This window comes from Sminthopsis crassicaudata, chromosome 5 (genome assembly GCF_048593235.1).
Source record: "Sminthopsis crassicaudata isolate SCR6 chromosome 5, ASM4859323v1, whole genome shotgun sequence".
NCBI classification, from domain to species: domain Eukaryota; kingdom Metazoa; phylum Chordata; class Mammalia; order Dasyuromorphia; family Dasyuridae; genus Sminthopsis; species Sminthopsis crassicaudata.
In genome coordinates this window covers 276,543,297-276,566,190 of record NC_133621.1, presented here as the reverse complement: position 1 = coordinate 276,566,190, position 22,894 = coordinate 276,543,297, and the positions used below count along the sequence as shown (strand labels likewise).

The following is a 22,894-nucleotide window of genomic DNA, read 5'->3' as shown; positions in this document are numbered from 1 at the left end:
ATGAGTTTTAAAATGCTCTAATGCAGCTTTTTTTAGGCACTTCAATAAGTTTTTCTTCAATAAGTATTCTGTTTACCATGTCTTATTTAATTCCCCCTAGAAAGAACCTCAGCTTTTCTGAACACACACTCAGATGCAGTAATGATATTCAATGTGATGCTTCCCCTTTGTTTATTCCATAGAATTAAGGAGGAAAAAAACAACTCATGCTAATCAGAAAGTTAAATGTTTAGAAGCCACATCTATTTCCTAAATATGCATTTGCCAAGTGCATATGCATATTAATTCCATGAATTACTGCATTGAATGTTATTTGCTAGTGCTATAATTGTCTCACTGCAATCAGAGAGCTCTAGCTGTATCTGAGTCATCTAATCAGGGAGGCAAATATGGCACATATTCTTACACTCTCTAATGTGAAACTTGTTTGCTCAGAGGAACTAAAATAACAACAAGAAAACAAGATCTGAATGATTTTCTTCCTTTCCAAAACAAACACAAAATTAAATAAATAGCTAAATAAGTAAATGTCTGAATCAATAAATGAATAAAGAAATGGCAGGATAGATAGATGGATAAATTAATAAATAGGTAGATATAGATAGGTAGATAGATAAATGTATCAGTAGTTAAGCAGATTGATATAAATAGGTGGATGAATATATAGATTAGGTAGAAGAGATAGATAGAAAACCATATAGGTAGAAAAATGGAGAAAAATGTATTATATTTATCGGAAGATAGATGAATAGAGAGATGGATAGGTGAGTAACTGGATGAATAGATAGATACACATAGATTGTAGGTAGGTAGCTGAATAGATCTTGGATGGAGATGGAGATATGTAGATAGATAGACATAGAATGAATAGAGATAAATAGATTAAAAACATGGATAAAGAGTTGGATGAATGGATAGAAGTATAGAAAGGCAGATGTAGAAAGCTAGGTAGATATAGATAGGCAGATAGATGAATAGATATATATGTGTAGATAAATAAATGGATATATATGTCTATGTATATATTTATATGTGTATATACATATAGATAAATGGAGAGATACATATGAACAGGTGAGTAGATGGATGAATAGATAAATATAGATTGATAGGTATAGAGAGGTAAATAAATGGATAGAGATGGACAGACAGACAGATTATGAGTAGATAGATAGTTAGACAGACAGTGACAAGGTAGAATTGTTTTCTGCTTTTCATTGGGCATCTTTAAGAAAGATTCTAAAGACATTTTCTAAACATGTAAAGATTTTTCTCCAGAAAAAGTTTCAACAAGATGACCCACAAGGTTCCTTCTAACTCTGAGATTCTGAAACTTGATAAAGAGTAATTGGAATAAGAAATTCCTAGATTTCAGTCTTGCCTGAGATGGTAGCTATGAATCCATGGGCATATAAGTGCCTCAGTGTCTTACTTTGTAAAACATGAGCAGTAAACGTTATGATTTCTAAAGTCCTTTCCAGCTTTGAATTCATATTCCAATGATCCTATGAAGTAAATGAATAATTGTTATCATTAAATTCTGAAGCAAATTATTCCAAAATAAACTAGCTTATTTTCCATTTGATTTTCAAAGAAATGCCAGAGGCCTACTTGTAGTCCAAACAAATGCTATTTCTTCCATTCAGTTCTGAGAGAAAAAACAAGCAAACAAAAAATAAACAGAGGTACCAGATGGTACTACAGATAGGGAAAGAAGGCAAGGAAACAAGCATTAATTAAACACCTACTATGTGTCAGGCACTGTGCTAAGCACTTTATAAATGTTATGTAATTTATATAACATAATTGGAGCCAGGAAGACCTAAGTTCAACCTGAATTGGTCTTTAACAAGCTGCATGACTTTGGCCAAGTCACTTAACCTCTCAGCCTCAGTTTCCTCATCTTTAAAATAGGGATAATAATGAAAATACATGCAAGGTACATTGACATTAACATAACTAACATAACTAAATTCGATTTAGAATCCAATATATGTGTTTGTATGTATTAGATTCTGAATTTACATACATATACCTAGATATATCTAGATATAGATAACTTAATGAGAGCTCGTCTTTTATTTTATAATCTAATAGAATTTAAAAATATGATTGCTACTAACTTATTTAAGAACCTACTTATTAGTAGTAATTTAAGTTTGACACTTCCACAATTTGAGAAAGGCAGACCCTGGTCTAGGTGTGAGGTGATCAGACCCTCATAACCAAATCCTGGTAGATCTGCCATCTTCAAGTCTCTCTCCACTCAATTTCGCCTAAAATTAAGAACTTATTTATAAAATATATGTATATTATATAATATATCTACATTATTTAGATTTTCCCCAATACTTCTTTAACTCTAAAACTCCTGTTTGTATTGTTTGCCAGTTTCCAAAGTATATATGCTATAGGTTTTAGGGCACCTCTGGAAAGGAAGCCTATTTCATCTATCTTCCTCATTTTACAGATGTGATAACAACCCAGATGCCTTAAATATATAACTAGTGCTCCATATACTAACCCATTCTTCCTCAGTTGTTGCTGAATAAATTCAGCTCAAACCCTCATTTAATAAGAAAATGAATTGCCAAAAATAGGGGGGGAGGCAGAAATCTAAATCTAATGTTTTAATTCTAGAAATGAATTCCTATACATTGCAAAATGCATGACTTCCTAAGCTGAATAATTTTAGGCTAAAGTCTTATGCTATTAAAATAACTTACCCAGGGATTTTTTAAGTTAAAGTTTTAAATTGTTTAAAATCATTAGCTAGTGAATATATATGTATACCCATATACATACATAAATATAGATCTATATCTTCATTCATTCATCTAGCTAGCTAAATATTTATCTATACATCTATCTATTCATTCATTTATCTCTCATCTCTATCCATCATCTCTCTCTATCCATCCATTCATGAATCTATCAACATATCCATCCATCCATCTGTTTATCTACCTAACTCTGCAGCTGTTGATAAGCTATCCCTAAAGCTATTTTCCTCTGTTTTAATTTTGATGGCTAGTGAGGCTATATAGCTTTCACTTCAAACAAATAAAAAGACAATTTTCCAAGTCAGGATGTGTAAATATTCCCCCCTTACCTCCACCCCTTCACAGTACTAGAGACACAAGCCAGTGATTCAGGAATGTACTTCTCCCTTTAGGCTCCATCCATTCCAGACCACATCTGTCTCAATTTCCGCTGTTGCCTCTGCTTCTTTTTGGTTTCTCCCCAACTCTTATTCCTCCTTAATCTGACTCACAGACCCCTACAGATGGAAACAGTCTGCTTCTCTGTAAAAAGCAAGTTTGCTCACTTTCAATTTTATTCAGATTATTACTAACCTAGTTACTGTTTAATAGTCTTTAAAGACTGCAAAATGTAGTTTCATATACAATTTGATTTTTTCCTTTGCAGTGCTTTTGTTTTGAAATAAACAACAATACATTAAGTAATGTCACCAACAATGTCTACAAAACTCTATGTAAGACTTTGCCAGTTTTTATCTGGTTAATGAATGATGTACAAGGTGGCCCATAAGTCCACTAGTGCAATTGTAAGCCTTAAAAAAGTTTTAAAAGCTTAAATATCACACTAAACTTTTCAGATATCCAGTATCTCAGATGTAAAAAAATCTAACAAACCTTAAAATGCTGTCATCATAATCATCATCATCATCCAATAGGATACTCCTAAAACACTTTGCCCATTTTAAACTATTACAAAAATGCTAACTACTAGTAGTAGCATATTTCTTAATAACTCAGGATTTGCAAATTAGCCAAAATTATCAGAAATGGCAATAATTATAAATGCTTTTCATTTCAGAATCTTTTATTTCTTTCATTATTGTCTATCATTGATTTGAGATTTCATTGGTGTGAGGAATACAGTTTTCTTTTCCAGATCACAACCTATATGCATTGATTAATTTTTTTTCTTTTTAAAGATAAATGTTATTGATATATGTTGTTTTAGTTTGGCCAAATTTTCTCTACGTATTCCCATTTCCCCCTTAAGCATACCATTTAAAAAAAATAGAGAGGAAAATCAACAAAAATGAGCAATATAGCAAAAAAAAAATCTGATCCTATAACTTTCAATAGACATTTTTACCATTCACTGAACATTTTTCATCATTTTTGTTTCATTCTAAATTCTTAATAATCTAAGACTTGCAAATTAGTGAAATAATCTATCAGAACTATTAGAAATAATATTAATTATGACTTTTCCATTTCAGAATTTTGTTTTTTCTTTGTTATCTCTGTTCTGGAATCATGATTTCATTATTATTGGGAATATTACAATATCATCAATGCATTCCTAGTGAGGAAACTCCCTCTACCAGTCTAAACCATCCCTTCTTCTTCAATTTGCATACTTAGCAAGTTGTTTGGGGCACTAAGAGGATAATCATATAGTTGGTAGGATCAAGGAGACTAATCTTCCTGAGACTAAAACAGGTTTCTGTGTCCAAGATAAAAGGTGACTCTCAAGGTTTATTTGTAACATTCAGAATAAAACAGTTCTCTGGAACCTGAGAACAACTGATAATAGTAGACCTTAGTTAAACAAAAACGGAGAGTAATGAAAAAATTAGAGAAAGAAGATCCCTCCGTTCTTATTAATAGGTGTGCTTAGAGATAGAAAGGGGAGGTTCAGAATTTAAATGATATATCAGTACTTCAAGGGTACCTATTTCATCAGATAGATGAATTAAAGAAATGGCAATTATTAAGTGACTACTGTATGCAAAACATTGCTCTAAATATTGGAAGTACACAGAGAAAAGGAAGGCAACGCTTCTTAGGGAACTCATTTTCTGATTGTTATGATCCGAGGAATTTCCCTACATAAGGTATTCTTTGTATGGAGTAATCCTTGGATCACAGATTAGTTAGAGTTGGAGCTCACAGAGCAGGAAATCTAGAACCAGAGAAATGACAGAGACTGTGGACAAATTACAGTCAAAGTCACAGAGTTAGTAAGCTGATTTTGAAATCAAGTCCCTCAGTTTCAGTTCTAGTGCTATTACTCACTGTACTTTACTAAATTAATTATTAATGATTAATGGATTAATTAAAAATTAACCATTACCAAAAAAAATCATGACTCTTTTATACAGTGCTTTGTGATATGGATACTATAAATACACTTAGTTCCATCATATGGATGGGAAAACTGAGGCTTAAAGAGATCAAATGATTTTCCCAATATGACTGTCCATGTTTAACATATATCAGATTGCTTGTCATCTTGGAAAGGAAGGAAGGAGATGGAGGAAAGGAGAAAAGAAATAGATATAAAATATTATAAAAGTTAATGTTGAAATTTTTTAAATTAATAAATAAATAATATTTAAAATGATTTTTCCAAGGATGCATAGCTTCATAAATGGAACAGCTAGAGCTAAAGTTTGAGCCTCCTGCCTCCTAGATTAATTGGTGTCCATCCACCAAGCAATATCACTATTCTATAATTCCAATCACCTATCAAAGGAATGAACTTAATGTAGTAATAGGATGACAAATTTATTTCTTCTTATTATTTCTTCCATCTTCATAAACTTAGACCCTTGTGATTATATACATACCATAGCATCCCCATCCTTATGCAATCAGCACAGACTGATTTCAGATTTGGGGAATATCATGATAATCATGGGGGAGGAGTATACCCAATACGCTTTTAAATATAATTTGTATTATTATCATTTTATCCATAACTTTCTTAAGTCTAGACAATTAAGAAAATAACAAACCAAGCCATGATTTGTTGTGTTTGCTAATTTCTAAGTTGTATATGCTCATACTGAAAATTAAACAATCAGCTATCTTTAAGCTGACTCCAGTGTTTATAAAGCATGGCAGGGAAAGTGCATTTAATATAAATGAAATGATAGTCTTCATTTTAAGATTACATTTTATTTTTGGTCTTTTTTTAAGGTGGGAAGTTGCAGCATATGAAAAGAGAACCACTTGTGTGACCATGGATAAATCCATGATCTTGACCTTAGCCTTTCAGTTTCCAGGCCAATTCTCTAAAACAATGAATTGCAGAAGTGCTAGTCTCCAAAAATAGAGGGAGTTCCACATATAATGGAACCATAAGTGGAATCATAAAAACAAAAATAAAAAAAAAACAAATTCATACTGAAGGTGAATAATCTACAATCTACAGAAAAGAATGTGCTAGTGCAAATAAGAAGGCAGCTAGATCTCTGGACCTGCATCCAAGGTGACTTAAATTCAAATTCCAGTTTCAGACACTTCTAGTTGTATTACTATGGAAAAATCTGCTTTAAAGGGGAAATAATATTAAAAGCATCTTCTGTTGAGTTATTTCCAACTCTTTTTGACCCATGGACCTTTGTTCATGTTTTTTTTGTTTTTTTGTTTGTTTGTTTTGTTTTGTTTTGTTTTGGCAAAGATTGGAATAGTTTGTCACTTCCTTTTCTAGTGGCAAATAGAGCTCAAGTGACTTGTCCAAGGTCACATAGATAAAAAAACCTTCTAAAATTGGATTTGAATCCAGGAGCTTGACTCCAAGTCCAGTGCTCTATCTATTGTGATAACCATCTGTCCAAAGAATAACATCTACCTCCCAGAATTATTGTAAGGATCAAATAAGAAAACATTTTCAAAGCTCTTGATAAAATCTTAAAGAATTCTATAAATGATTGTTTTATAGTATTAGTAGCAACAGCAGTAGTAGTAGTAGTAATAGTAATAGTAGTACTAGTACTAATAGTAGTAGTACTCATAGTAGTAATAATAGTTGTTAGAGTAGTTATAGTAGTAGTAGTAGCAGTGCAGTAGCAGTAGCAGGAGGAGGAGGAGGAGTAGCAACAGTAGTACCAGTAACAGTTGTAGTAGTAATAGTATTAATAGTAGCAGTAGTAGCAATAGTAGTTGTAACAGTAAAAGTAGTAGTTATGACACGAGTAGTAATAGTACTAAAACTACTACTAGTAGTAATTATTATAATAGGTATAGTAGTAGTAATAATATAGTAATTATAGTAGTAATAGTAGTAGTAGTAACAGCAGCAGCAATAGCAATAACATTAATAGTAGAAATAGTAGTATTAATAGTAGCAGTGGTAGCAATAGTAGTAGTAATAGTAGAAGTAGTAGTTATGACACGAGTAGTAATAGTACTAAAACTACTAGTAGTAGTAATTGTTATAGTAGGTATAGTAGTAGTAATAATATAGTAATTATAGTAGTAATAGTAGTAGTAGTAGTAACAGCAGCAGCAATAGCAATAATATTAATAGTAGGAATAGTAGTATTAATAGTAACAGTGGTAGGAATGGTAGTAGTAGTAGTAGTAGTAGTAGTAGTAGTAGTAGTAGTAGTAGTAATTATCAAACATCTTGAATGTAGATCCAGAGTTCTAACACCCTTTTTATTATTTGCACTAGCCCATCCATTTCTGTGCATTACAGATTACAACCTTTGCATTCAATGTAGAGTTATCTCACCTTTTCCTTTGTTTTTGATCAGATATTTGATTTCATTATGTACGGAACTCCTAGAAATGAAACTTTTTTCCATTAATACAAGTTAACATGTTCTTTGTTATTTGTTGTGGCTGTGCAATGATAGACAAAGCACCTACAACAAGCCAGGCACTATGGTAATCATAGAGGATATAAAAAATGTCAAATAACAACAGTTCCTGCCCAAGTTTACAGTATGATTTGAAGACAACACACAAACGAATATATGAAAAGCAAAGTAGATAATGCAAGATAAATAATTAACAGAGAGAAGGCATTAGAATTACGAAGAGTTGGGGAGGGCTTTCTATAGAAAATGGAATTTTAGTTGAAATTGAATGGAAGCCAGAGAAATAAGTAGTGGGAGCAGAAGAGGAAGAGCATTTCAGTCATGGGGGATAGCCAGAGAAAATGTGCAGAGCCAAGAAACAGAGATGATGATGATGATGATGATGATGATGATGATGATGATGATGATGATAATGAAAGACATAAGTATTCTATAATAGGAAAAGTTCTAAAGACATTCCAATGGATTATGCTGATCATTACACCATGGATTTGTTGAACTAAAACCACTATGCATCTGAGACATAGGCAAGCATTTGGAATCAAAGGATCTGAATTCAAATATTGTCTCTGCAAATTTACTAACTGTGTAGCTTTATAAATCATTTTAAGTTTTTCAGTCCCAGAAACATCATCCATATTCTGTTTTTTCACCTATAGTATTAGAGTAAAGGAGGGGTACAGATTAGTTTAATCAATGTATAATAAATATAACTATAAGTCAACCTAAACCACATAATCATGTAACAATAATAATAACTGGCAAAAATTTGCAGTGTTTTACATTTGATTCTGAGGTCTTGAGAGGTAGATGCTATCATTACCTCCATTATACAAATGAGGAAACTTAGGAAAATAAGTGAAGTAATTTACCGAGAGTCACACAGCTAGTCAGTGTCTCAGGTAGGATTTGAATTCAAGTAATCCCAGCTCCAAGTCCCATACTATCCACTGAGCCACACGGCTGCCTAAGGAACTTAATCAGATCCCTTTATTTGAAATATGAAGAAACTGAAGTCCAGGGCAGTTAAGTGACTGTGTGTGCTAAAGATCACTTAAGTAATAAAGTGGGATATTGAACCCAGAATCTCTCTAGAGGGTTTTTCCCCCTGACTCCATAAAAGCTACGGATCTCCAAATATTCTGTAGCTTTTCTGTGGATTTGATGGCATGCCCCTCCAAAAAAAAAAAAAAGGGGGGGGGTTTGTAAATATGAAATGTGACAAATTCAGGGATTATATGACCAGGGAGCTATAGATCTGGAGCTGGAAGGGCCAGTTAGTCCAATACTCTCATTTTGCAAATGAGGAAAATGAGTCCCAGAATATAAGTGATTTGCCTTGAAATTGAAAATTGAAAATAAAAAGTTGTGTGATGGGAGGAGACATGAATGTGCATCAAAGCATAATATTTTCACCTTTTTGTTGTTTGTTTGCTTATTTTTTTCTTTGACATGTTTTTTCCCTTTTAATCTGATTTTTTTCTTGCACAGCATGATGAATATTCAAATGTGTTTAGAAGAATTGTGCATGCTTAATCTATTGGATTGCTTGCTGTCCAAGGGAAGGGATGGAGGGAAGAAAGGGAGAAAAATTTGGAACACAAGGTTTTGCAAAAGTGAATGTTGAGAATTAACTTTGAATGCATTTGGAAAAATAAAATACTATTAATTTAAAAAAAAAAAGAAAAGAAAATAACAAGTGTGTCCCTTGGTTATTGTTCTTGGTGCTCAAAAAGAACCAAAATGACATCACTATTGAGGTAAATATAGAATATCTCCAACTGTGACTAATCAGAAGAATGATATCTCAGAAGGCTCTACCACAAATATTTCATATAAATATATGGAGATTATTGATTGAGATAGGGAAGTTGCCCAGGGAAAAATAGAAAATTAGAATAGGTTTTCCTTTATTTCTTTGGGGCAAACACACAGAAATACTCACAGACATACCTGATCTAGTTCTTTCTCTTTCTGACCCAGAGATTTTATGATCAGTGTAGCTATATGTTGTCTCCTGGAGCCTTTACCCCCATATTGCTCCCATGGTTGTAAGGCATTGTGTTCCATGGCTATCCTGTGAAATTATTGACTTTTCATAAATAGGTGGCACTTGTAGTTTTATACAGATGGGGGAAAGGCAAAATTCCTGCATAAGAATTAACGATTTTCATATTGATAAGAAATGAACTCGAGTATCCAATCCTAGGCAAATTTAGTTATTCAAAGATAGAAGTAATTGATACCTGAAAGATTAAAATTCACTGATAAAGTAATAAGAATATCTTTGTTTTATTGTTCAGTCCTGTGTCTTTTTGACTTCATTTGGGGCTTTTTCAGCAAAGATACTGGAGTGGGTTGCCATTTTCTTCTCCAGCTCATTTTATAGATGAGGACCTGAGGCAAACAGGTTTAAATGATTTATCCAGTATTGCCCAAAGATCAATTCTTCTGATCTAGGTCTCACACTTTATCCATTGCGCCACCTAGCTCCCAAATATATCATTGGAAGACAAGAAGATCATAAGATTATTGACTTGGAGGTAGAACAGATCTTTGATTCTTTCTAATCTGATAAATTACAATTGAAATCCAGAGAAGGGAGATCTTCCCTTGCTTTATGACAAGGCCATGAATTGGGACAAAATTGTGGATTAAAAAAATTATTATTATTATTGCAATTAATGCCTCCCTTCAATCATTCATTCATGCAATATGAATGTTTTATAAATGCATTTTGTAAAATAATAATCCAGTTTAAGGTTGCTAGAGGATTCAGTTCATGAATTCTACAGGATTGAAACTCATCTCAATAATGATTATAGTGGAGTTTTTATTTTACAGATTTTTTTTTTTAAATGCACTTGGCCTTTACTAGTGAATTTAAGGTCAGAAGTATCTGAGATAAAATCTTGCCTCTGACTAGCTCTGTGATTTTGGGCAAGTTACTTATTTTCCTAGTCTCACTTTTCTCATCTATAAAATGGGGATAATAACAGCTCCCAGAGATGATGTTTGGGTGAAATGAAACATACACATTACAAACCTTAAAACACTATATCATTGTTATTTTTATTACTGTTATCATCACTTAATAGTTATCTTTCTATTATTATTGTCAACTATTGCTGTTATTTTCTTTTAACAACTATTGTTGTTATTTACGTAAGCAATAAGGGAACTTTTTTGTATAGAAGATTTTTATTTTACTTAAAGTTTTTTATTTTCAACATATATAGATGAACAATTTTCAATATTCACTTTTATAAAACCTTGTGTTCTAATTTTCCCCTGCCTTCTCCTCATCCCCTCCTTTAGACAAAAGAGCAATTCTTTGTATAACAGTTTTGTGCAGGAAGAAAAGACGATAACATTCCCTGATTCCTTGTTACCCATAAAAATTATTTTAAAAGGAAATGCCACTTTTTAGCAAAGGATGAAAAAGATGAATCAAAAAAAATCCATATATTGCAAAAGAGGAAGACAACTCACATTTCTATGATTAGTGATAGCTATATAATACTTAATTTGCAGTGCCTTATTTGAATCTCAAAATAGAACTCATGAGCTAATATCTAAGTATTATCATTCTCTGCATTTCATGTGAAATGACATAATCATGGTAACAAAGTGAAGTCTTCCTGAAGGCAAGTCTTGAACTCTTTCTACTACTCTATGCTGTCTCTTAGACAGAGTACCTTAAGGGTTATGAAGCACTTTTCATATAACATGTCTGTGAACTATATAGTAGTATTAAAAATATAACAATTTACATTTAAATAGTATTCTAAAGTTGCAAAATACTTTGCCTCCAATGTACAATTTCAATTTGTATTTTTTAACAGTCCTATTAGCTATCTTACATAGACATTATTATTCCCATTTACAGTTCAGTAACTTGTTTAGGTTATTCCAGATAATTTGGAGATTTGGGTCAGAATCAGATTTTAAATATAAGATTTCCCTGATTCCAAATCAGAGCTCTTTACATTGTATTACTTTGTCCACTGCAGAACAGCTAGATTTTTTTGTTTATTTATTTGTTTATAGAGAAAATATTAAGGTTTGAGAATGAAAATGAATTGGGGAGGGGGAAATAACTGCTTGATCTTTGCTTTTACCAGCCAATGAATTCTTGAGCAGGATACAATCACCTGGAACCCCATAACAAGGGTGACCTCTTGTGGTTGCAATTGAGATGGAAATGCATGGTCCTGATTCTGAATGATGAAGGATGCTCATTAAACTCTCTGCTTTCCCCCAGATTGAAATTGTGACTATGATGCCTTCTGGGAACCGAGAGCTTCCAAGCCCACCACCACTGCCCCAAGAGCCAGAGGAGGAAGAATCCACAGCCAAACTAATTGATGGCTCCTCCCCACACGGGCCAGATTTCATCGGTGTCCTTGGTCCTCAAACCAATGAAGGTTGGTTAAGAGAGAGCCAAATTCCAGATTACATTGTGTTAGCCCCCACTGATGCTAGAGAGTTCAAGTTCTAAAGGAAAGAAGAATAGAATGAGAATTTCAGAATAGTGTGGAAGAAAAGCAAGAGACAAGCATATATTTTCCCCAAAATATTTAATTTATCTCTAAAATTTTAGCAATCCTATTTCTGACTTATACTAGCTATATAAACTATGGACCCCAGTTTCTTCAGATGTCAAGTAAGTGTAATAACCAGGTATTCTCTGATGTTTCAGATTTATGGCCCCATGACTTTCAATAAAATTTACACTGAATATCCCTCATTATCCATTGACCTACTTATTCATTAATTTATTTGTTTATGTATTCATTTTTATCTATTCATTCACTTATCCAACTCTTTCATTTACATGTTCATTTATTGAGCTTTCCATTCATTCCCTTATTTACTTTTTCATTTGTTTTTTTGTTTATTCATTTATTCTTCCGTTGATGAATTGTCCAGATATTGTGATTTTTATCAGTGTGAGGAAATACTATCTTCCAGTGCAGCTCATCAAGTGTTCTGCAGGTTAAGTCTGTGAGAAGAAGTTTCTGTTCCAGAAACATTCAACCTGTATGTGCCAAAGCTTCCACTGACTAGATATTGAGGCAAAATCCAAAATTTTCCCACTGCATCAAGTATGGAAAGAAAGTGGAAAGAAGTATACATACATATACACAGATTTGCATATGTATTCATACATATTTACACACATATGCATATATATGCTAATATACACATACATATAAATAGACATACATGCATGCACATATGTATACACATATGGACATGTACACAATGCACATCAGTACATATATACATATATTACATAAGTGTATATATGTGCATTGCATTATACATCTGTAACAGATATGCAATATATATAACATCCATGTGTTCCATGATATTATTTTAAACAAATTAATATCCAGTTTAAATATTTAAAAATGACAATTTTAAAACATTCTAATGGAAAAAGGTAAATATTAGAATAACTGAGAAAACTCAATACTCTTATGACCAAAGAACACATCTGTGGCTTCATTATCTGGTTAATTATTTGAAAACTAGCAATTATTCATAAGCAATATTCAATAGAGGTCATAAGCAATATTCAATAGAGGTCACTTCACAGAGCATCTGTTCTAATCTCCTGCAAAATTAATCAATTATTTGAACTTTTATCTTTTATCTTTTTTTAATAAGGTATTCAGAAGTAGATATAAAGTACGACCAATTTTAGACATTGACAATAGATTTCAAAATTTTAAAAAATGATTATGTTTCAATAATCAGACTTTTTCGTGGCTTTTTTCCTTCTTGGTCTGATTTTTTTTTCATAGCATAACAAATATGGAAAAATGTTTAAAAGAACTGCATGTATTTAACCTATATCAGATTGCTTGTTGTTTTAGGGAAGGAGGTAAGAATGGAAGGAAAAACCTTTAGAATACAAAGATTCATAAAAATGAATGTTCAACTCTATCTACAAGTATTTGAAAAAATTAGATACTATTGAAAAAAAAAAGAAAAGAAACCAGGTTTTCCTGATTCCACATCCAACATTTACCACACCGGAGTGTGGTACTCTGGGAGTCAGAGGAATAGCATGCACTTTAAACATCATTTTTCTATTTCTTTTGCAAAATGAAAAGATTGGATTAGACCAGCAATTCATCAAAACTATTTTCATAATACATTAAGGTGTTTTAATTTCTGACACAGTCAACACTATCAAATATAACCCACAGTTATAAGATATATTTGGAGAATCCTCAGTATTTTGAGAGTATAAAATGATCCTGAGACCCAAAGGTATAAGAATCTATCGACTAGATGATCCCTTCTTGATATTCCTTCTCCCCCATTTCAACATTAGATTTTACAAAAGAAAGATAAAACCTAGCAAAATGTAGAACCTACCAAAATGTAGAACTATTTGTATCTTGTTACAATATGTCACAACATCCCATTCTTCCTTAGAAGTTTTTTTTTAAAGAGCAGCTACAAGATTAGTGAATATAGAACCAACATTGGAGTCAGGAGGACTGTAGCTGTGTGACTGTGGACAAGTAACTCCAACTGGCCAGAAAAAAACAAAAAAAAAAATTTAAATTATTTTCCTTAATTTTATTTCTTTGTCTTTTCAGACTTTCCCACTTGCCTCCTGTGCACTTGTATGAGTACCACAGTCTACTGTGATGACCATGAACTTGACGCTGTTCCTCCTCTACCCAAGAACACAGCCTATTTCTATTCCCGATTTAATAGAATAAAAAAGATCAACAAAAATGATTTTGCTCATCTAAGTATGTATAAGTCTCTTTTTACTTAACTTGCTGTTTTTATTGTTGATTGCATTTGGTTTCTTTGTTTTGTACTAATTGTGTGATTGTTCTGGGATCAGGGAAGGGAATAAGTATTTCTATGGTGCTTACCATGTGCCAGGCACTGTGCTAAGTATTTTACAAATATTATCTCATTTTAGCTTCACGATAATACTGGAAGGTAGGTGCTTTTGTTATCTACATTTTACAGATAGGGAAACTGAGGCAACTAGGATTTAAATGATTTGTTTAGGGTCACGTAGGATACTTTTGAGCTCAGGTATTTCTGACTACAGATTCACCCTTTAACTTGCTCTGCGATTTATAATCAGAGTTACATGAAGTATTCACAATATAATACACATGTATATGGTAAGTATGTTCAGTTATTTAGTCACTTCCAATTCTTTATGACACATTTGAGGTTTTCTTAGTAGAGACACTGAAATAGCTTGTCATTTCCTTCTCAGCTCATTTTGCAGATGAGGAAATTTAGACAAAGTTAAATGAAAAGAGCAACTATTAAGTGTCCAAGGAAAGATTTGAACTCATCTTCCTAATCCCATGCCCAGCACTCTATTCACTGGGCTTCCTAGCTACCCCATGACATAGATAGAGAGAGAAAGAAAGAAAGAAAAAGGGGGGAAAGAGAGAAAGAAAGAAAAAAGAGAGATAAAAAAGATAGAAATAAAGAGAGAGAGAAAAAAGAAGGAAGAAAGAAAGAAAGAAAGAAAGAAAGAAAGAAAGAAAGAAAGAAAGAAAGAAAGAAAGAAAGAAAGAAAGAAAGAAAGAAAGAAAGAAAGAAAGAAAGAAAGAAAGAAAGAAAGAAAGAAAGAAAGAAAGAAAGAAAGAAAGAAAGAAAGAGAGAGAGAGAAAAGAAGGAAGGGAAGAAGGAAAGGAGGGAGGGAAGAAGGAAGGAAGGAAGAAAGAGAAAAGAAGGAAGGGAGGGAGGGAGGGAAGAAGGAAGGAAGGAAGGGAGGAGGGAAGAAGGAAGGGAGGGAGAAAAGGACGGAGGGAGGGAAGGAGGGAGGAGGGAAGGAGGGAAGAGGGAAGGGAAGGATGGAGGGAAGGAGGAAAAGCAGGAAGGAAGGAGGAAAGGCAGAAAAAAAGGAGGAAAGAAAGCAAAGAAGAATATAAACTATAACATATGTACATACTTTTCTAAGTCTATGTATGTATGTATGTATGTATGTATGTATGTATGTATCTATCTATCTATCTATCTATCTATCTATCCACCTATCCAACCTGTAAATACTACAGGCCTCAAGGCCAAATCTAAATTGGTGATCTTTCTTCAGAAATCTTTGATTCTTGGATGCATCTCTAATTTCTTTCATGGGACAGACAATCTCTCTGATGATACAGAATGTAACTCATCCACATCTGCCCATTTATTGGAACTCTTGGCAACATCCTCCTATAATTCTTGCACCAACCATAATGAGTGCTCTCCCCTTGACTTTTTGTTGTTGCTGCTTTTTAGTTCTTCAAACTAAAAAAAATTGGTCATGAAAGATTTTTGAAAGATTTTATTTTCTTTAAATCTGACTGTAAGAAAACATATCAGGGCATACACTCACTAAGTAAAGTCTCCTATAAAAAGCAGTGTCCCTGGATAGTCATGGAATATGTGAAAAAATAAATGGGCTGTGTTTTTTCTTTTTTCTTTTAGTAATATTTTATTTTTCCAAATACATGCAAGCATAGTTTTCAACCTTCTCCTTTTTGAAACCTTGCATATCTCCCTATCTCCCCCCATCTCTCCTCTCCAAGACAGCATGCAATCAGATATAGGTTAAACATGTGCAATTTTTTTAAACATTTTTCCATGTTCACCATGTGATGCAAGAAAAAATCAGATCAAAAGGGGAAAACATAAGAAATAAAACAAACAAACAAAAAACAACAACAAAGGTGTAAATACTATGCTTTGATTCACATTTAGTTTCCATAATTCTCTCTCTGGATGCAGATGGCACTTTCCATCTCAAGTCTGAATTGATGAGATGCATTTTTAAGAGAGCAGACCCATTTCTTTGCTAAAATTAAATATTATTATAATTGTATAAATATGTATAATATCTGGGGCAGCCTGAATATTTCAGGAAATAATGAAGCCTTTGAATGATAATTCATTAGAAATCAGAAGTTAAATTCACTAATTGCCCATTGCAAAGAACCATAATCTCTTCATTTTGTCTTTGCTTTTTAGAAGCAAAAAAAAAAAAAAAATAGAATGTTCATGGATATTTTCTATTCATTTTTCTTCTAGGTGATTTAAAAAGGATTGATTTGACCTCTAATTTAATATCTGAGATTGATGAAGATGCTTTCAGAGAACTTCCTCAGCTTCGGGAACTTGTTCTTCGTGACAACAGAATTAGGCAACTTCCAGAGTTACCATCCACACTGACTTTCATTGACATCAGTAACAATAGATTGGGGCGAAAAGGGATAAAACAAGAAGCATTTAAAGTGAGATTATAATCTGTTTCTCCATGTCTTCCTTTCTCTCTCTCTCTCTCTCTCTCTCTCTCTCTCTCTCTCTCTCTCTCTCTCTCTCTCTCTCTCTCTCTTTCTCCATTATCTCCTCTCTCCCTTGTCTTTTCCTCTCCTCTTTTTCATGTTGTCTACCTTTAAAGAATTTGGGAAAAATAAAACAATTTATAGATGCTTTGTTTATTCTTTTTTAAAATAAAGCAGAACTACTTAATTCTCTCAGTTTAAGAAAATTAAACAATCAAGGAAGTTATCTTCATGAAGATTATGAGAAACAATTGTTACCGTCATCAAGAAGCATTCATCAAGTGTTCAACACCTAGCCATTTCTGGGCTCATTTGTTGTAATTATTAGCTATCAATCCCAGTCTAAGAATATTCGCAGTCCCACTGAACATTATTTTGGTTTTATGTTTCTTTAAAAAGTTTAGTGAAGAACAAGGGTAAGAATTAAATTTACCATAGCTATCATTTTCATCAAATTTATGTCTTTGGTTTCCTAATAGGATATGTATGATCTCCATCATCTTTACATTACGGATAATAATTTGGACCACATCCCACTACCACTGCCTGCAAACCTCCGAGCTCTCCATCTCCAGGTAAGCTTTTAGCAAGGAATTGTAGGGGACAAAGAAAGATATCCTATTTTAGAGAGAAAATAGTTGACAAAGGAACTTAGTTATTTCACCAGCAAATATATTCAACTTCCCATGATCATTTAGTAAAGTGAAATTTCATATGTTTTCTTTTCTTTTAATTTCTGAGTCAGAAGACCTGAGTTTATTTCCTGCCTCTATAATTCACCATCTGTGTTAGACTGAGCCAAAGCAAAGTCTTTGAACTAAAGCTTTCTTTAATTCTAAATCTATGATCCTATGACCTATTTTTAATCTGAAAATTAGAAATTATCATAACAATTCTTCTAACTACCTATTAATTTTCAGAAACACTTTAAAGCCTTAGTAATTTGTCCTACCATAACTGTCTTAGTTTATTTTATAGGTTTCTCTGAAAGAAAACATGCAAGACAACTGTATCAGTAGTAAATAGGATAGTGAAGTAGGGAAGGATAGTCACTTTTAGAGATAGGGAAGGAACTCACAGCATCACAGGATTTTATATCTAAAGGTGGAAGGAATCTCAGAGACCATCTAGTCCAGTCCTCTTATTTTAGATGTGAGAAAACTGAGGTCCAGAGAAGAAGAATTTCTTAACCAAGACCACATAATGAAATTAATCTAATTTACAATTCCATTTTGTTATTTAGCTCCTGGGAAACAAATTTCATTCTTAGTACTCCATTTCATTCTTTGTACCAGAATTCACTCACTTTATTATATTTTATTTTTTAGACAGACAGGAAGCAATCCCATACCTCTTTTGGTAAAGAGTTCCTCCTTTCTCACAAGCTAACATGATGGTAAAATTTAGCATTTTTACAAATTGGTATCACTTTTCATTTTAAAAACTCATTATATTAGCATCCGTGTTCATATAATATTCTTTTAAGTTATTCCATAATCAAATAAATCACTCCTTCATTTTGAGTGTAAAAAATATCTCACTCACAGGTTAAGTCACATTCCTCTCATCATTATTTCCTAGTACATAAAATAAATTTATTGCAGCAAATTCAATAAATGAGACTCCATTTACGTCCAGAGTAACAAAGAATGGACCCATTTAAAGTTGTATGGTTATAATATCAAAGAGAAATACAAGATAGTATTTCATGCCAGAGAGATTCTATATGTATGCCATAGGATCATGGTTTTAGATATAGAAATCATTTAGCTCAGCTGTCTTGCTCTATACTTAGAGAAATTGAAGCCAAAAAGTGTATCTCTTGACCAACAGGACTAGAATTTGAACATATGGCTGTTGATCTCAAATCCAGTATTCCTTTATCCCTTACCACGGAATGATAAAGTGTTAGTAAGTGAAGAGATCATCTACTTTCCATTTGACATTTAAAGGAACTGAATTTAAGAGAGCTTGAGTGATTTGTCCAAATTCATAGAGGAAATGAGAAGGACATTAGCACCTACCTCCCAGGGATGTTGTGAAAATAAAATGAAATAAATGATCAATGATTTCCCTGGAGTCACAAAGCCATTAAGTATTCTAAGACAAAATTTTAACTTAGGTCTTTCTAACTCCAAACATCCACTTTGTGAACTGCATCAGACTTCCTCTCCATATCTATATCTATATCTATATCTATATCTATATCTATATCTATATCTATATCTATATCTATATCTATATCTATATCTATATCTATATCTATATCTATCTATCTATATATATTGAAAATACTCCTTTCTATATTATTCTAATTAATTCTATATTAATTAATTTTGCCCTCATAAGAATCATCAAGACAAGATAAGATAATTGAGTTCCTTGATGCATCCATACCATTCTTCTTTTAATTTTAAGATTAGCAAAATCTGAGAAATAGAAAAGCAAAAACAAAACAAAGGAAAAAATAAGTTCATGTACATGAAATTCATTTAAGACATAGCAAAAAAGAGCAAAAAAAATCTGCTTCTATTTTTTTCAAAGCCTTATAAAAGGCAGAAATTTTCTGTCTCTAGGTTCCAGCGTCCACCGAGGCTGGAGGTTTGTCATATCCACATGGTGTTTGAGATATTTTCTGCTGAAATTTATTGGGGTTTAATAGGAAAGACAGCACAACATAACAGAGAATCAGAAAGACATGGTTTCAAGTCCCAGTGTTGAAAGCAACTCCTTATTTGCATAGCAGGTGTTATTCTGCATTGGTAGGAGTTCTTAATTATAATAACTAGTATTTTAAAGTCTATGAATAATTAAACATACATTGTCCCATTTTATCTTTATCTAAAGCCTGCTAGGTAAGTTATTATGGTCCTTATTTTACAGATGAAGAAAATGATGTTAAAAGTATAATGCTTTATCCAGAATTATACAGCTAGTATAATAATAGTATAATAATAATCTAAAGCAAGATTCAAAAATTTTAGCTTTTGTTCTATCCTCTGTTTCACTTGGTTACCAGTTCTTCCTTACAAATTTGCTTTAAAACAAAAACAGAAACAAAGTGATTATTCCCTGTTTCCTTATTGTTAAGTTACCTTTATGATTCATGAGTTCATAAATAACAATACCTCATGGTCACAAAGTACTTTCTATTTTATAAAGTGATTCTCAAGGAAATGGTGCTGTGGAGGTAGGTCTATATTTAGTTAATTTCAAAATAACCTATAAAGATTTTGTATGACTTATGATAGTTATGTATGGACTAGAGTCACCATGTGGTTGTGGGTGGAGAGCCAGCCACTAATCCGAAAGACCTATGTTCATATTCTTTTTCTAACATAATAACACATTTCTCTAACATAGTATTTCTTTTTTTCTTTTTACTTGTTTTTTATTAAAGTTTTTTTTTTATTTTTCAAATCATATGTATGGATAATTCTTTAACATTAGCCCTTACACCCCCTGTATTCCAATTCTCCCTCCCTTCCCCCACCCCCTAAATGGCAAGCAGTCCAATACATGATAACATGTATTTTTTACAAATCTCTAACATTTCTCTAACAAATCTCTAACATTTAATCTTTCAGTACCCCTAGGAGCAATCTAAGACTCTAAGTTGAGAAAGTTAACAAAAGGATAATATCCACTAATATTGATCAATAGTGGGATTAGTCTTGTGAATAGTCACTGAACTTCCAGCCTGGGCAATACAAATAAACCCTTCAGAGGAGAGGAGAGCATCAAATATGATGTCCTATGTAGTCCAGATTTCAGTTGGGGTCATAGAATCATTACTGTCTAGAGAGGAAGAAATTCCCAGGCCATCCATTGAAAAATGAGGCAATGTAGGTCCAGAAAGGCAAATTCCTAAAGCTATACTGATACATATAATTTCTCAGACTGTCTCAAGATGATCTTATTTGATCCTTTTGATGTTTCACCCTCGAATTTTTGCTTATACTATTAAACAAAAATTTTCCCTTGGGCCTGCCCCCTTTTCCTTTTTGAATTAATCAAACCCATTGATTGTTGTCTGTGCTACCATATATTTACAACCAAAGGGACTTCAGAGATTTTTTAATCCAATTCCTCCCCGTTTATAGATGAGGGAACTCAGAACCTGGATAGTTCAGTGATTTTCCAAGTATATAGATATAAGAGTAATAGAAGAATGAGGCATGAAATAAACTTAGGGCTATTTATTAATGATAATTAGAGGAAGGAAATAATGAAATGGGTGAATTGGGATAGGGCAAGGTAGATCAAAGACAATATGAGTATAAAATCTATAGAGATATTGGATAATATGATTCAAAGTTGTGTGCCTAGAACAGGTATGGAACTTTGAGACTGGGGCTAAGAAATGGGAGTATATGTTAAATTGGGGAAGACGGGAGAGAACATAAGATTGTGGAGAATAGAGTATTGACCTTGGAATTGGCGCACATGGATTAAAATGTTGCCTTATCAGTGGTCCTCAAACTTTTTAAATAGGAGGCTAGTTCACTGTCCCTCAGACTGTTGGAGGGCCAGATTATAATAAACAAAAACTCACACTCTGTCTCCACTCCTCAGTTCATTTGCCATAACTCGGCAGGCCATATAAACATCCTCAGAGGGCTGCATCTGGCCCGTGGACCATAGTTTGAGAACCCTTGCTTAGATACTTACTAGTTTCTGTGATTTGGGGAGCATTTAAACTCTGCAAGCTTCAATTTCATCATCCATAAAATGAAACGAATATCACTTGTACTATGTCTTTCGCTGGGTTTTTGGAGGAAAGTGTTTTTCAAACCTTAAAGGTTGATAGAAAAGTCATCACTGTTGTTTCTTTTGGAGAAAGGGAAATTAAAGCAAGCACTAGATTGTCAAAAATAAGAACAAAAATTGGGCGTATAACATGGCTGTTTGTATTCCCCTTGTAGAACAACAACATCCTAGAGATGCACGAGGATACCTTCTGCAATGTTAAAAACTTGACCTATGTGCGCAAGGCTTTGGAAGACATTCGGCTGGATGGGAATCCCATCAATCTGAGTAAAACTCCTCAGGCATACATGTGTCTACCTCGTCTGCCAATTGGTAGCCTTGTCTAAGCCAAATTTGGGGCTCAGGCAATGACCCGAGCTAAGAGCAAAAGAATTAATATGCTCACACAGAACAAGCCGTGTATTGTTTGCAAATTAGCATTTGGAAGTTTGTTACATATTAAATAAACCACAAACAAATAAAGTGGGAAAAATTCAAGATGTGTGACATCAGCATAGAAATGTGAAAAGCAATACCAAACTTACAAGTTGAGCAAATTTAAATAGAAAATATATAACATTTTCATACTACAAAGTACTCATTTAATTTACATTACATATGATTTAAAGTTAATTTTTCAATCAATGAAAATTTATTTTGAAAAGAAATCACATAAACATTCAGTATTTATCCAACATTGGTTCTTATAATCGGCTTTTCTTTTTCATTAAACGATGATGTTGTTTCCCTCTAAATCATTAGATTCTGGATTGTTGTGAATAAATAAAAGTATTAAAATTTATTCTGCCTTATTTTAAAAATACTCATTATGTAACACTGCAATCACTGACTTTCTTCCTTTATACCAATATCCCCCAGATAAAGACATTGGGCATTTTCTCTATCTCTGCCTTCTTCTCTTTGCCTATTGACCTCCCTAACCTTTAAATTTTTACTAAAATCTCCCTTTTTACTAAGAATATATACATATACACACATATGCATATTCATATTATATATACTTATATGTGTCTATATATACATATATGTATGTATAAATGTATGCTCTTCCAAAGTGATATGATCTTAGGAGAGGTGGATTTATTGCTCCCCTGGCCTGTGCTCTGGTTTCTAAAATGACCCCAAGAACTCTTTTTTTCCCTGCTACTGTAAGGTAGGTCCCCACTCACTGTGGCTGCAAGTTCTGGTTTATTAGTTCTGCTCCTTGTCC

At 32.8% G+C, this 22,894-nt stretch overlaps 1 protein-coding gene across 1 annotated transcript in view; it reads left to right on the top strand.

Annotated features, from left to right (window-relative positions):
* Positions 1-22,087, top strand: part of EPYC (epiphycan) — a 32,839-nt gene extending 10,752 nt beyond the window's left edge. The window contains exons 2-6 of the mRNA XM_074267901.1: positions 11,853-12,015; positions 14,209-14,367; positions 16,661-16,863; positions 17,394-17,489; positions 21,840-22,087. Coding sequence (XP_074124002.1) covers positions 11,853-12,015; positions 14,209-14,367; positions 16,661-16,863; positions 17,394-17,489; positions 21,840-22,010 — 792 coding nt within the window. The 3' untranslated portion in view covers positions 22,011-22,087. The remainder of the gene's footprint in view (positions 1-11,852; positions 12,016-14,208; positions 14,368-16,660; positions 16,864-17,393; positions 17,490-21,839) is intronic.
* Positions 22,088-22,894: the final 807 nt, after the last annotated feature.